Raw genomic sequence first — 14076 nt, 5'->3', positions numbered from 1 at the left:
GGATCCATTTTTGCAGCACTCGATGCAGAATTTATTGTTGTAGAATATGTTGTTGCAACATCTGTCGTAGCACTCATTGTTGCTGAATCTATAGTGGCATCCGTCGTTGCAACATCCATTATTTTTGTATATACCTTTGAATCTATTTCTGTTTGAAATATCGCAGGTTCCTTAGATATATTTTCTCCTGCTGATATAAATATTTTACTTATTGAATGATATTGTATAGTTCTTTTTGCAATAGCTGCAACATTTACTAGTAATACCTGCATTGGGTATACCTTCAAGAGGTAGTCTCCATTTTTTCTGTCTAATTATTGGGTGAGTGCAAAAGTTCGTGCGGAGTTTGTGAGTAAAAGTCACACAGTGATTAGGCAAACAAAAATCTTTATTCAATCAATGATATATTCTCTATCGTTTTCTATAATCTTTTCCCAACGTGGTAGCATACGGATGCCTCGATCATAAAAACTGCGCGGTTTAGATTCGAAGAACGAAGAGACGCCGTTTTTTAAGGCCTCCAAAGAGTCAAAGTTTTTTCCATTTAAATAATTTTGCAATGACCGGAACAAGTGATAGTCAGATGGTGCGAAATCAGGAGAATACGGTGGATGCGTTAAGACATCCCATTTCAGGCTCTTCAGTTTGCGCAGCGTCTTTTTCGAAACGTGTGGTCTGGCGTTGTCGTGATGAAAGACGACTCCCTTGCGATTTGACAAAATCGGACGTTTCTCTTTTATTTCTCGATTCAGATTGGTTAATTGGCGACAGTACTTGTCCGAATCAATCGTTTCGCCAGCGGGGAGAAGCTCGAAATAGATTATGCCCTTGCAATCCCACCAAACAGAGAGCATCATCTTCATCGGGTGCAAACTGGCCTTTGGCATTACGTCACCATGCTCACCTGATTGTTTCCATGTCCGTTTGCGCTGAACATTGTTGTAGAGGACCCATTTCTCACCGCCCGTCACTAGTCGATCCAAAAACGACTCGTTATTGAGCCGCTCGAGTAAAGAAACGGCTGCAGAAATTCGCTTGATTTTGTTCTTCTCGGTCAGCAAATGGGGCACCCATATATCGAGCTTCAAATCGAATCCCATCTTTTTTAAACGCCGAAAAGCGGTTGATCGGTCAACGTTTAGTGCTGTAGCAACTTCTTCTGTTGAAATTCGCAGATTATTGAGCACTAAAGTACGCAAAACATCGTCATCAATGTCAGAAGGTCGACCAGAGCGTGGCTCGTCTTCAAGGTTAAATTCTCCGCGTCGAAATTTAGCAAACCATTTTTCCACAGTTCGTTTAGCTGGTGCTTCATCCTGATAAACATCCTGAATGTTTTTTACGGCTGCGGCAACGTTTATTCCCTTCCGAAACTCGTAAAGCATAACATGCCGTAAATGCACCTTATCGATACTCATTTTTAAAGTGATATTTCTCGAAGCAGTTCGTATGAAAACAAATGATTTTTTTTTTAATAACAGCTGAAGACGTCACCTTTCCAACGTTATATAATATGTAGATGGAAGTATTAATGACAACACTTTACGACGTTTATAACTCCATCTATTGAAACTCCGCACGAACTTTTGCACTCACCCAATACATTTTGCGGCAATCTGAAATGAGTTGAGCAAATGTACAAATGGGATACATCATCTGTGTCATGTAAATGGCATGCTTCCTTTCATTTTTTACGTATATCTTGTTTATTAGGAAATCAGAAAAATATAATTTATATAATTTGTTATTAATTATTGTAAGTCATATATATTTTAACTCATTATTTGTCAATATAATTACTTATGTAGAGAAATATTTTCTTCCCGTGAAGCTTTTCTCCCACATAAATAGCATAAGCGCATTTTTCCTCTTCTTATCACTTTTAGAAATGTAACAACTTGTATATCTGATGAGGTTATGCGACTCCATAAAACACGCGCATGCGTATTTGCGCCGAAGTACGCATTTGAAAGATGAAGCGAGAAGATGATATATGTCTGCACCGTGATGTTGGCTTCACTTCTCTTCGTCTCGATAGCAATATAGTAGTATTACATATATGAGTAAACCAAACAAATCTAGACATTGCATGTTCTATGCTTGTCCAGGACGTAACACGTCTCTCTTTTTCTTTTGCTCCTTTTCCCGGTCTGAGTGCTTCGCATTAATCGGTATGTTCGTAGGTGGCGCCGTCTCAAAGCCGCTACATAGTAGTATGCAGTAGGCAAATTGAATCACGATCGATTGTTCTCTTTGCGATCGAAGAATAATCGACTATGATTGGTAAATTTGCCTACTGCATACTACTACAACCTCATTGTAGAATGACCTTTATAGCCTTAGGCCCAGTTCCACAACTTGCTTTAAACTCCGTTTAAAGCAAGTTGTGGAACTAGGCCTTACTCTTACAGCTAATGTAAACGAGCCTTAAGAGTTTGTTCCAGCAACCCAATCGAGTTACTTTACCGTAGGACCGAGTATAATCTTGTACGAACATACTCCTTACTAAACACGTGAAAGTTCCTATTTATAAGAGTATCAAATAAATCCCTAGGAAATTACTCCTGTTACAACTCCTCATTCAAATTTTCTTAGAAATTTTAATACCAAATAAAAATAACGAATTGTTAAAAATAATTTTATTGTGAATATAATACATTAAATACGATATTATAATTATGGTATAGTAGATAATGGTGGAAAAGGATTTTGCTTAGATATAACCAATTTCTTATGTTGGAACGATATGTAACCTTTAATTTTGCCCTCATATATTAGATTTGCAAGGAGGCATTCTGTTTCATCCATATCTGTATCATCCATTCCATACATCTGTAATGCCACAAGCAAACTCTGTACTGGTATTTGATGTGTACGCAGTACCAGATATACTTTCTTGAATAAATTTCTATAAGCGATTAATTTGAGTTTCTCAACAATCAAATATATGCCAGCACCAATAAAGAATGCTTCATGTTTTGCCATCACTTTTTCTAGGGAATGTAAATCTCCTTTTTTAACAGATTCCATCAATTCCCAAAATTCCATTAAATTGTACTTTTGTAGGATACTCTGCTTTGGCATATATCCCAGTAACATCTTTACAGGTACAAGATAAGTCAGGATAAGTCTTTTATTTTTTGAACTCATGATGTGACAATGCTCAAATGCATAAGTCAGGTACTTGTCAGCTGAAACAATATGATGTTATTACTTTTTGAAATCCATCAAAAATATAAATTGTAGACATAGAAAGACACAAAATACATACTCACCAACTTTGTAATCACTGTCGAACATTGCTTTTCGTCCAACAAAAAATTTGTATGTAATTTGTTGTGCCAATGCAAAATGATCTTTATAAGAAGAAGATTCTATAGCACGTATCAGAGGTTTACAAAGATGCAATTTATTAATCCTGAAATACACTTTCAATAACTGGTTGATTAAAGCTAACATTCCCCACCGTTTAGTGTCTTCTTCTGAACTTCTACTATCAGCCGCACAAACTCGAAAGCAAGCCATTAAACTCTCAGCACATTTTTCAAGTACTTCACCAGGCTTCAGATTTTTGTTGCTTTTTGAATTTTCTACACTTATTGCAGATAACCTCAGTTCCAAGCACATTACATTCATTACTGGCAACATCCAATTTTCCTCTTTTTGCATTTGCAGGATTTTTGCAAGACATTGCACAGCTGAGCTTTGTTGGTTGTACAAGCAAAATACATCGTTCTTGTTCATTGCAATTATAGCTCTAGAAACAATATTGCTTGTACTCAATAAAGAGAATATTCATATTCAATAATATATTGATAAATAAAAGAGAAATATATTCTTACTTTAAATGATAAAGTACTAAATCATCTAAGGGTGTGGTTAAATGTTCCATTGCTTTGTTTATTGCACTTTCAGATCCAATTTGAGGAATCATAACATGACTATGTCTTAATGATAGAAGATCCTTTAAAAAAATTATTTTTATTGAATCCATATAAGCTATGTTGGAATATTCACTATCAGTATTAGAAATTGACAATATATGTAATATGAACTAAATATTTTTAGTATTGGAATTGAATATTAGAATGCAAAAATTAGTGGAATATATTTATATTGAAATATATTTCTATTGTTTACCGCCAATGTTTCCCCATCTTGATTAAGCCACAGACGTCGAATCTGACAAATGAAAAATAAAATAACAATTACATTTTATATTGGTTTATCCTGATACAATATTGTAAATATATTTTCCTATATCTATACAATTTTGCAAAATACCTGCATTATGTAGGAATCCATTTTGATTACAATTAAAATATAAACAACAAAGATTCGTGAGTAAATAATATCACAATCTTTGCTTTCTTCTTTTCGGATTTGTTTTTTCTAGTTAATGGTCTACAGGAGCCAGAGATAAATCCAGCGTTGACTTTGGAGGCTTCGTGCGGCGAAATCGCGAACCAACACCATGCGCGCGAGCGCAAGAGCAGGAAGGTTGGGTCAAGTCAGTTTGACAAGGACGAACAATCGATCGCACTGTCCTTGTCTTACTCACTCGGGTATTTCGCCGGCCGATACACGGCGAGAAAATGTTTTTCAGACTTTTGGGTGAGTGAGCCAAGCGTCGCAGCGACTTACGTGCAACACCATTTTACAAATTGACATATTTTGTCTAGCTGACGTTATATATCACCGCCAAATTATTATAACATGTTCCTTATATTATTCCCGAGATCTCCACAAAGCCAGATTTTGCAATCCGGCCGTCCAAAATTTATGAAAAATAAATGAAGCGTCCGCCGTACCAAGCATCGCAGCGAATCACTCCAAAAATTATTTTACAAGATGCAAAATTTCGCCTCGTTGACGATACGTATAATTGCTAAACTGTTACAGTATCTTCCTTGAACTATCCCTCAGGACCTTACACAGCCAGATTTTACAATCCGGCTGTCCAAAATTTATAATATATAAATAAAATATCAACCGTACCAAGAATTGCAGCGAGTCAGGTGGAATACCATTTTACATGAAGCAATATTTTGCCTTATTGACGTAATGACCATGAACTTGTTATAGTTACTTGTTATATCTTCCTATAACTATTTCCGAGATCTCTACAGAGTTAGATTTTACAAATAGGCTGTCAACAATTTATTATACATAAATAAAGCGTCAGCTGTACCAAATCGCAGCGAGTCAGGCGGAATACAATTTTATAAGAACAGATATATTGCCTCGTTGACAATATACAGGGTGGACCATTTTAACCTTTAATGGAGAATAACTCGACCGGTGAGCGAAATAATGAAAAAAGTTTCATACAAAAGTTGTTGGACAAGGAGGGGGACGTATGACCATATCCTTGAATTTGACCTTGACTTTGACCTTAGGGGTTATTTGAAGGTCAAATAACATTTTTTAAATGGAATTGCCTATTTTCGACCCCGGATTTGGAAAGAGCGGGAAATTTTAGAATAGGATATGGTATGATCGATAAGATCAAATGTCATGTTTTGAGGTCATTTCAAAGTCAAAAGGAACTTGTACGTGTATTCATGCGAAAATCGTATACGGGGATTTCTAAATTATCTTCTACACTTAGCATTACCCAGAGACAACGACGTGGACGTGGTAGAATTCTGCCTCTTTCGGGGTGCTTGTTTAGAGTGAGTCCCCTTGCCTCTCACTATGCATACTTTGCTATTGTTAATCTAGCTATTCAAAAGGTTTTCGAAAGTTGCACCGTTAGCATTTATGCAATAATTGAGATTTCCTTCTTTGGAAATGGGCCACTGTGCTGAGCAAGACATTTCGTGGAATCGTTTCACAAGCTCGTCTTATGCGATTTTCCATATCTTCTCTTGTTGTTGGTTCTCCTTTGAAAACAACTTCTCTCAAATAGCCCCAGAGATAAAAATCGAGTGACATCAAATCAGGAGAACGAGGAGGCCATGCAATCGGACCCTCTCGACCAATCCATCGGTTCGGGTACCTTTCATCTAAAAACCTCCTGACTATACGTGCAAAGTGCGGTGGTGCACCATCCTGTTGGAAGAACATCCTTCGCCTGGTTTCCAAGTCTACGTTCTCCAACAAATGAGGCAATTGGTCTGTGAGCAAATCGAGGTACGTATTTGCATTCACAGTACGTTCGAAAAAGAATGGACCGACCAAGTATCCATTAACAATCCCGCACCAGACATTGAGGCTCCAGCGGTGTTGATTGTCAATCGCTCTATGCCAGTGCGGATTGGTATCGGACCAATAATGGCAATTATGCCGGTTCAACTCCCCTGTGTTCTTGAACGTCGCTTCATCGGAAAACATCACAAATCTAAAAAAATTAGGGTCCCGATCGATCTGCTGTAAGGCCCACCGGCAGAACTCGAGGCGTCGATCAAAATCGGCAGGTAATAATGTTTGGGTCAAAGTGATATGATAAGCATGGTACTTCCGAGCCTTCAAAATCCGCAAGATTGTGGACTTCGGTATTCCTGTGGATACCTCCAGTCTACGGCTCGAAATATGAGGATCGAGATAGACCGATGCCAAAATAGTCAGCACTCGAACGTCATTCTCGTCATATTCGTGATGACGACGTTGACGTGTCATTTGCCCAGTACGTGCCCTCGTGGTCAAATTTCTGATCGTCACGTTACACGGATGTCGTCTCCTCGGAAAGCGCTGAGCGTAAAGTGCTGCGGCATTCATATAGACACCTCGACATTCTCCTAAAATATAAATCATATCAACGATCTCATTGAGTGTATAATCTCCCATTTTAATCACACCAGATCTCTGCTTATTAATACTAAGAGACAAGCTGTATGATAATAATTGAGTTTTATCTCAATGAACAATATTTATTATACTAGCTTTATAATAATTATTGTTATAATTATTATTATCAATATTATTTTTGGGCGGATAATGATAATAATAACAATGATAACACTATTTTGTATTCTCAGCGAATAATTCCTTACGAGTGAAAAATGTGAGCATTACTCGGAAGCGACGTGGACATATTGTCTTTCTCTGCGTGCTCCTACCGGCCACATGTGAATGCCGCAGCACTTTACGCTCAGCGCTTTCCGAGGAGACGACATCCGTGTAACGTGACGATCAGAAATTTGACCACGAGGGCACGTACTGGACAAATGACACGTCAACGTCGTCATCACGAATATGACGAGAATGACGTTCGAGTGCTGACTATTTTGGCATCGGTCTATCTCGATCCTCATATTTCGAGCCGTAGACTGGAGGTATCCACAGGAATACCGAAGTCCACAATCTTGCGGAATTTGAAGGCTCGGAAGTACCATGCTTATCATATCACTTTGACCTAAACATTATTACCTGCCGATTTTGATCGACGCCTCGAGTTCTGCCGGTGGGCCTTACAGCAGATCGATCGGGACCCTAATTTTTTTAGATTTGTGATGTTTTCCGATGAAGCGACGTTCAAGAACACAGGGGAATTGAACCGGCATAATTGCCATTATTGGTCCGATACCAATCCGCACTGGCATAGAGCGATTGACAATCAACACCGCTGGAGCCTCAATGTCTGGTGCGGGATTGTTAATGGATACTTGGTCGGTCCATTCTTTTTCGAACGTACTGTGAATGCAAATACGTACCTCGATTTGCTCACAGACCAATTGCCTCATTTGTTGGAGAACGTAGACTTGGAAACCAGGCGAAGGATGTTCTTCCAATAGGATGATGCACCACCGCACTTTGCACGTATAGTCAGGAGGTTTTTAGATGAAAGGTACCCGAACCGATGGATTGGTCGAGAGGGTCCGATTGCATGGCCTCCTCGTTCTCCTGATTTGACGTCACTCGATTTTTATCTCTGGGGCTATTTGAAAGAAGTTGTTTTCAAAGAAGAACCAACAACAAGAGAAGATATGGAAAATCGCATAAGACGAGCTTGTAAAGCGATTCCACGAAATGTCTTGCTCAGCACAGTGGCCCATTTCCAAAGAAGGAAATCTCAATTATTGCATAAATGCTAACGGTGCAACTTTCGAAAACCTTTTGAATAGCTAGATTAACAATAGCAAAGTATGCATAGTGAGAGGCAAGGGGACTCACTCTAAACAAGCACCCCGAAAGAGGCAGAATTCTACCACGTCCACGTCGTTGTCTCTGGGTAATGCTAAGTGTAGAAGATAATTTAGAAATCCCCGTATACGATTTTCGCATGAATACACGTACAAGTTCCTTTTGACTTTGAAATGACCTCAAAACATGACATTTGATCTTATCGATCATACCATATCCTATTCTAAAATTTCCCGCTCTTTCCAAATCCGGGGTCGAAAATAGGCAATTCCATTTAAAAAATGTTATTTGACCTTCAAATAACCCCTAAGGTCAAAGTCAAGGTCAAATTCAAGGATATGGTCATACGTCCCCCTGCTTGTCCAACAACTTTTATATGAAACTTTTTTCATTATTTCGCTCACCGGTCGAGTTATTCTCCATTAAAGGTTAAAATGGTCCACCCTGTATATAACCGCCAAATTATTATGGTATCTTCCTTGAACTATCCCCGAGAACCCTGCAGAGCCAGATTTTGCAATCCGGCCGTCAAAAATTTATCATACATTAATAAAGCGTTCGCTGTACCAAGCGTCGTTGCGAGTCACTCGAAATATCATTTCATGAGATGCAATATTTCGTCTCTTTGACGATACGTATTATTACCAAATTGTTGCAGCATCTTCTTCGTACTATTCCCGAGATCGGTACAAAGCTGGATTTTGCAATCCGGTCGTCAAAAATTTATAATATATAAATAAAGCGCCCGTCGTACCAGGCGTTGGAGCAAGTCAGTTGAAAAATCATTGTAGGAGATGCAAAATTTCACCTCGTTGACGATGTGTTTCACCGCCATATTGTTATAGCATCTTTTTTGAACTATCCCCGAGAAACCTACAGAGCCAGATTTTGCAGTGAGGCTGTGAGAAATGTATCATAAATAAATAAAGATGTATGAAGCGTCGGAACGGATCGCGTACAATACCATTTTATAAAATGAGATATATTACTTCACTGATGTAATATATCATCATCATATTGTTATTGCATATCTTTAAAACTATTCCCAAGATCCTCACAAAGCCAGATTTTGTAATTGGGCTGTCTAACTTTTATTATAAATAAATAAAGATGCATCAAGCGTCAAGGTGGATCACGCGAATACAATTTCACAAGAAGAGATATTCCGCCTTGTTGGCGATATATATAATCGCCAAATTGATATGGAATATTCCTTGAACTATTATCCAGGTCCCTATAGAGCCAAATTTTGCATTCCGGCTGTCAAAAATTTATCATATATTAATAAAGCGTGCGTCGTACGAAACATCGCAGCGAGTCCTGCGAAATACCATATTACAAGAAAAAATATTTCTCCTCGTTGCTGTCATATATCAGCATCAAATTGTTATAACATATTCTTCGATCTATCCCCGAGCCACGGGCCTTTACAAAGCCAGATTTCGCAATCAGGCCGCTTAACATTTCTCGTATATAAAAGACTGTACCGGGCATTGCAGCATGTCACGTACAATTTTGGAACATGAGAAATATTGCTTCGTTAATGTAATATATCACCATCAAATTGTTCGGCCGTATTCCTTGTATTATTTCTAACGTCATTATAAAGCAGGGTTTTGATTATTAACACATATATATTAGGTGTAGTAAAAAGAAATCCATTATTTTTCCAATAGATGGCTTTAGTTATCTGTATCTCGCGTTGTATAAGTCCGATCGGGTTCCACTAGATGGCGTTAGAAAGATGAGATTTCGTACTAAAAAAATTTTTGTGACAGTTTTGTGATTAGTTGACTCAGTTTTGTTTGAGCGCGCGTCAAAGATGGACACTAGCAAAGAGAAAATACGCTATATTTTACAGTTTTTCTTCGATAAAGGCGAAAACGCAAGCCAGGTGGCTGAAAATGTGAATAGTGTTTATGGTCCTGATACTGTAACAGCCAATCACGCGCAATTTTGGTTTCGTCGATTCCGTTCCGGTAATTTCGATGTCAAAGATGCACCACGCACTGGAAGGCCAATTGTCGAAAATATCGATAAAATCATGGACATTGTCGAGTCCGACCGTCATGTAAGCACTGTTTCGATTGCCCAAGAGCTAAAGATTGCACAAAAAACCGTTTGGAACCATTTGAATAAGGCTGGATACAAAAAGAAACTCGATGTATGAGTGCCACACGAGTTAACGAAAAAAACCTCATGGACCGAATTTCCATCTGCGAATCGCTGCTGAATCGCAACAAAATCAACCCATTTCTGAAGCGGTTGGTCACTGGTGATGAAAAGTGGATCACTTACGACAATGTCAAGCGAAAACGGTCGTGGTCGAATCGCGGTGAGCCGGCGGAAACAATGGTCAAGCCAGGATTGACGGCCAGGAAGGTTTTGCTGTGTGTTTGGTGGGATTGGCAGGGAATTATCTACTATGAGCTGCTCCCCTACGGCAAAACTCTTAACTCGGAACTGTACTGTCAACAATTGGACCGTCTGAAGGAAGCAATCGCCCAGAAGCGGCCAGCTTTGGCCAATAGGAGAGGAATTGTGTTCCATCAGGACAACGCCAGGCCATACACATCGATAGTGACTCGCCAGAAGCTCCGGGAGCTTGGTTGGGAGGTTCTTATGCATCCACCTTATAGTCCGGACCTGGCACCAAGTGATTACCATGTGTTCCTGTCCATGGCGAACAATTTTGCTGGTTAAAAATTCGCTTCAAGAGAGCCTTGTGAAAATCGACTGTCTCAATTTTTTGCCAATAGGGACGAGGGCTTCTATGAGAGAGGCATAATGAAATTACCTTCAAAATGGCAACAAGTTATCGAACAAAACGGCGCATATTTGACCTAAATCGGATCATTCTAACTATGGTAATTAAAGCCTTCAATTTCATGCAAAAATAATGGATTTCTTTTTACTACACCTGATATATTATAAGCGACTGTACGAGACAACAACATGTAACTAGGACAACATGTACTTGTAGGAGTTAACTGTTAACTCCTACAAGTAACTGTAGGAACCATTAAAGTTGTTGTAATATTAGAAGCTTATTAATGAATTTATTTTTATTTCTTATATTTCAGGACCGATTTTGTAAATATATATATAGGGTGCTAAATTGCAAACGTAACAGGTAAGAAATCTCGAAAACTATGAAAGATATTAAAAAAGCTAAAACACGTTTTTCATGATTTCGAAGGGGGAAGAGAATGGCATCATCAGTTTTTTATTTGGAAGGCATTTTCAAAGTTAGTTGAAGGTCAACTTAATTTTAAGTTGAAAGCCCAATTTTTTATTATATCTTCTTTTTCTACCAATTAATTTGAATTACTTTTGTCTGAAACATTTTTTTATTTGTCTAATATTTTTTAGAAATATGATATTTAAGGGAAACTTGGTAACTTTTTCAACATTTAACTTACGATATCTCGCTAACTATTCGTCGACAGAAAAAATAGTATTAGACTTTCTTACTTTATTTACTATCAAGAATATATTGCTATAATAGTGTCCTAACTTTTGTTAATGTAATAATTCTGAAATTTCCAAAGGTCTATAAGTTAACAAAAGTTAGGGCACTATTATAATAATATATTCTTGATAGTAAATAAAGTAAAAAAGTCTAATACTATTTATTCTTTTGACGAATAGTTAACGAGATATCGTAAGTTAAATGTTGGAAAAGTTACCAAGTTTTCCTTAAATATTAAATATTTAAAAAAATATTAGGCAAATAAAAAAATGTTTCGGACAAAAGTTGTTAAAATTAATTGGTAGAAAAAGAAAATATAATAAAAAATTGTGTTTTCTATTTAAAAAAATTAAGTTGACCTTCAACTGACCTTGAAAATGCCCTTCAAATAAAAAACTGATAATGCCATTCTGTTTTACCTTCGAAATCATAGAACAGGTGTTTCAGTTTTTTTTAATATCTTTCATAGTTTTCGAGATTTTTTACCTGTTACGTTTGAAATTTAGCACCCTGTATATACAGTGTGTCCGGAATGTGATCATTAATATTTTGTGTACTGGTAAAACTCGTTAAAACAATTAAAAAAGTCCTGTGCCGTTTTACAATTTTTTCAATATTTATTCCGTAATTGATTAAAATGTGTGAACGAATGAGCGCACGAGAAAGCGACAGGACAGGCTCTGTGAATAAGAAAATGGCTTACCTCGCGCGGCGAGAGGCAACCGTAAGCGACAAGAGGTGTGCGCGCGCAACGAAGAGCGAGCGAGCGCGAACGACGAGCGAGCCAGCGCAAGCGACAAGAGGCGGCCGCCCAGCGCTCTCTACGCGCTCATTGGCTCACATGTTTCAATTAATAACTAGATAATTATTGCCAATTTGACATTATGGTACATGACTTTTCTTCTCGGCTACACCCAATCTACCAGTACATAAAATATTAATGATCACATTCCGGACACCCTGTATATTTACAAAATCGGTCCTGAAATATAAGAAATAAAAATTAATTCATTAATAAACTTCTAACATTACAACAACTTTAATGGTTCCTATAGTTACTTGCAGGAGTTAACAGTTAACAGTTACCTGTTATTGTCCCATACAGTCGCTTATAATATATACAGGGTGTTTGATAGCTGATCATGCAGACGAAAGTTGGAGATAGATTGGGTGTAGCCGAGAAGAAAAGTCATGTACCATAATGTCAAATTGGCAATAGTTATCGAGTTATTATTGGGTGAGTGCAAAAGTTCGTGCGGAGTTTGTGAGTAAAAGTCACACAGTGATTAGGCAAACAAAAATCTTTATTCAATCAATGATATATTCTCCATCGTTTTCTATAATCTTTTCCCAACGTTCTGGCAGCATACGGATGCCTCGATCATAAAAACTGCGCGGTTTAGATTCGAAGAACGAAGAGACGCCGTTTTTTAAGGCCTCCAAAGAGTCAAAGTTTTTTCCATTTAAATAATTTTGCAATGACCGGAACAAGTGATAGTCAGATGGTGCGATATCAGGAGAATACGGTGGATGCGTTAAGACATCCCATTTCAGGCTCTTCAGTTTGCGCAGCGTCTTTTTCGAAACGTGTGTCGTTGGTCTGGCGTTGTCGTGATGAAAGACGACTCCCTTGCGATTTGACAAAATCGGACGTTTCTCTTTTATTTCTCGATTCAGATTGGTTAATTGGCGACAGTACTTGTCCGAATCAATCGTTTCGCCAGCGGGGAGAAGCTCGAAATAGATTATGCCCTTGCAATCCCACCAAACAGAGAGCATCATCTTCATCGAGTGCAAACTGGCCTTTGGCATTGCGTCACCATGCTCACCTGATTGTTTCCATGTCCGTTTGCGCTGAACGTTGTTGTAGAGGACCCATTTCTCATCGCCCGTCACTAGTCGATCCAAAAACGACTCGTTATTGAGCCGCCCGAGTAAAGAAACGGCTGCAGAAATTCGCTTGATTTTGTTCTTCTCGGTCAACAAATGGGGCACCCATATATCGAGCTTCAAATCGAATCCCATCTTTTTTAAACGCCGAAAAGCGGTTGATCGGTCAACGTTTAGTGCTATAGCAACTTCTTCTGTTGAAATTCGCGAATTATTGAGCACTAAAGTACGCAAAACATCGTCATCAATGTCAGAAGGTCGACCAGAGCGTGGCTCGTCTTTAAGGTTAAATTCTCCGCGCCGAAATTTAGCAAACCATTTTTCCACAGTTCGTTTAGCTGGTGCTTCATCCTGATAAACATCCTGAATGTTTTTTACGGCTGCGGCAACGTTTATTCCCTTCCGAAACTCGTAAAGCATAACATGCCGTAAATGCACCTTATCGATACTCATTTTTAAAGTGATATTTCTCGAAGCAGTTTGTATGAAAACAAATGATTTTTTTTTTAATAATAGCTGAAGACGTCACCTTTCCAACGTTATATAATATGTAGATGGAAGTATTAATGACAACACTTTACGACGCTTATAACTCCATCTATTGAAATTCCGCACGAACTTTTGCACTC

At 38.2% G+C, this 14076-nt stretch overlaps 1 protein-coding gene across 1 annotated transcript; it reads right to left on the bottom strand.

Moving 5' to 3' along the window:
* Nucleotides 1-2649: 2649 nt before the first annotated feature.
* Nucleotides 2650-4559, bottom strand: PCID2 (PCI domain-containing protein 2). The gene is made up of 5 exons (XM_011153044.3): nt 4285-4559; nt 4141-4182; nt 3843-3964; nt 3276-3757; nt 2650-3191 (listed from the first exon to the last, which is right to left on the bottom strand). Exons 1-5 carry the CDS (start codon nt 4303-4305, stop codon nt 2677-2679), a joined length of 1182 nt encoding a protein of 393 aa, XP_011151346.1. The 5' UTR covers nt 4306-4559; the 3' UTR covers nt 2650-2676.
* Nucleotides 4560-14076: the final 9517 nt, after the last annotated feature.

Source organism: Harpegnathos saltator, unplaced genomic scaffold (assembly GCF_003227715.2).
Source record: "Harpegnathos saltator strain DR-91 unplaced genomic scaffold, Hsal_v8.6 scaffold773, whole genome shotgun sequence".
NCBI classification, from domain to species: Eukaryota; Metazoa; Arthropoda; class Insecta; order Hymenoptera; family Formicidae; genus Harpegnathos; species Harpegnathos saltator.
The sequence above is the reverse complement of the archived record's forward strand: the minus strand, read 5'-3'. Positions and strand labels throughout refer to the sequence as shown.

Bases quoted from the DNA above. Each gene is read 5' to 3' on its own strand.
- PCID2 (XM_011153044.3), bottom strand. From the start codon at position 4,305: ATGGATTCCTACATAATGCAG. The intron at 4,183-4,284 runs GTATTTTGCAAA...TTCATTTGTCAG, and splicing joins TGGATTCCTACATAATGCAG to ATTCGACGTCTGTGGCTTAA. The intron at 3,758-3,842 runs GTAAGAATATAT...TATTGTTTCTAG, and splicing joins TTAGTACTTTATCATTTAAA to AGCTATAATTGCAATGAACA.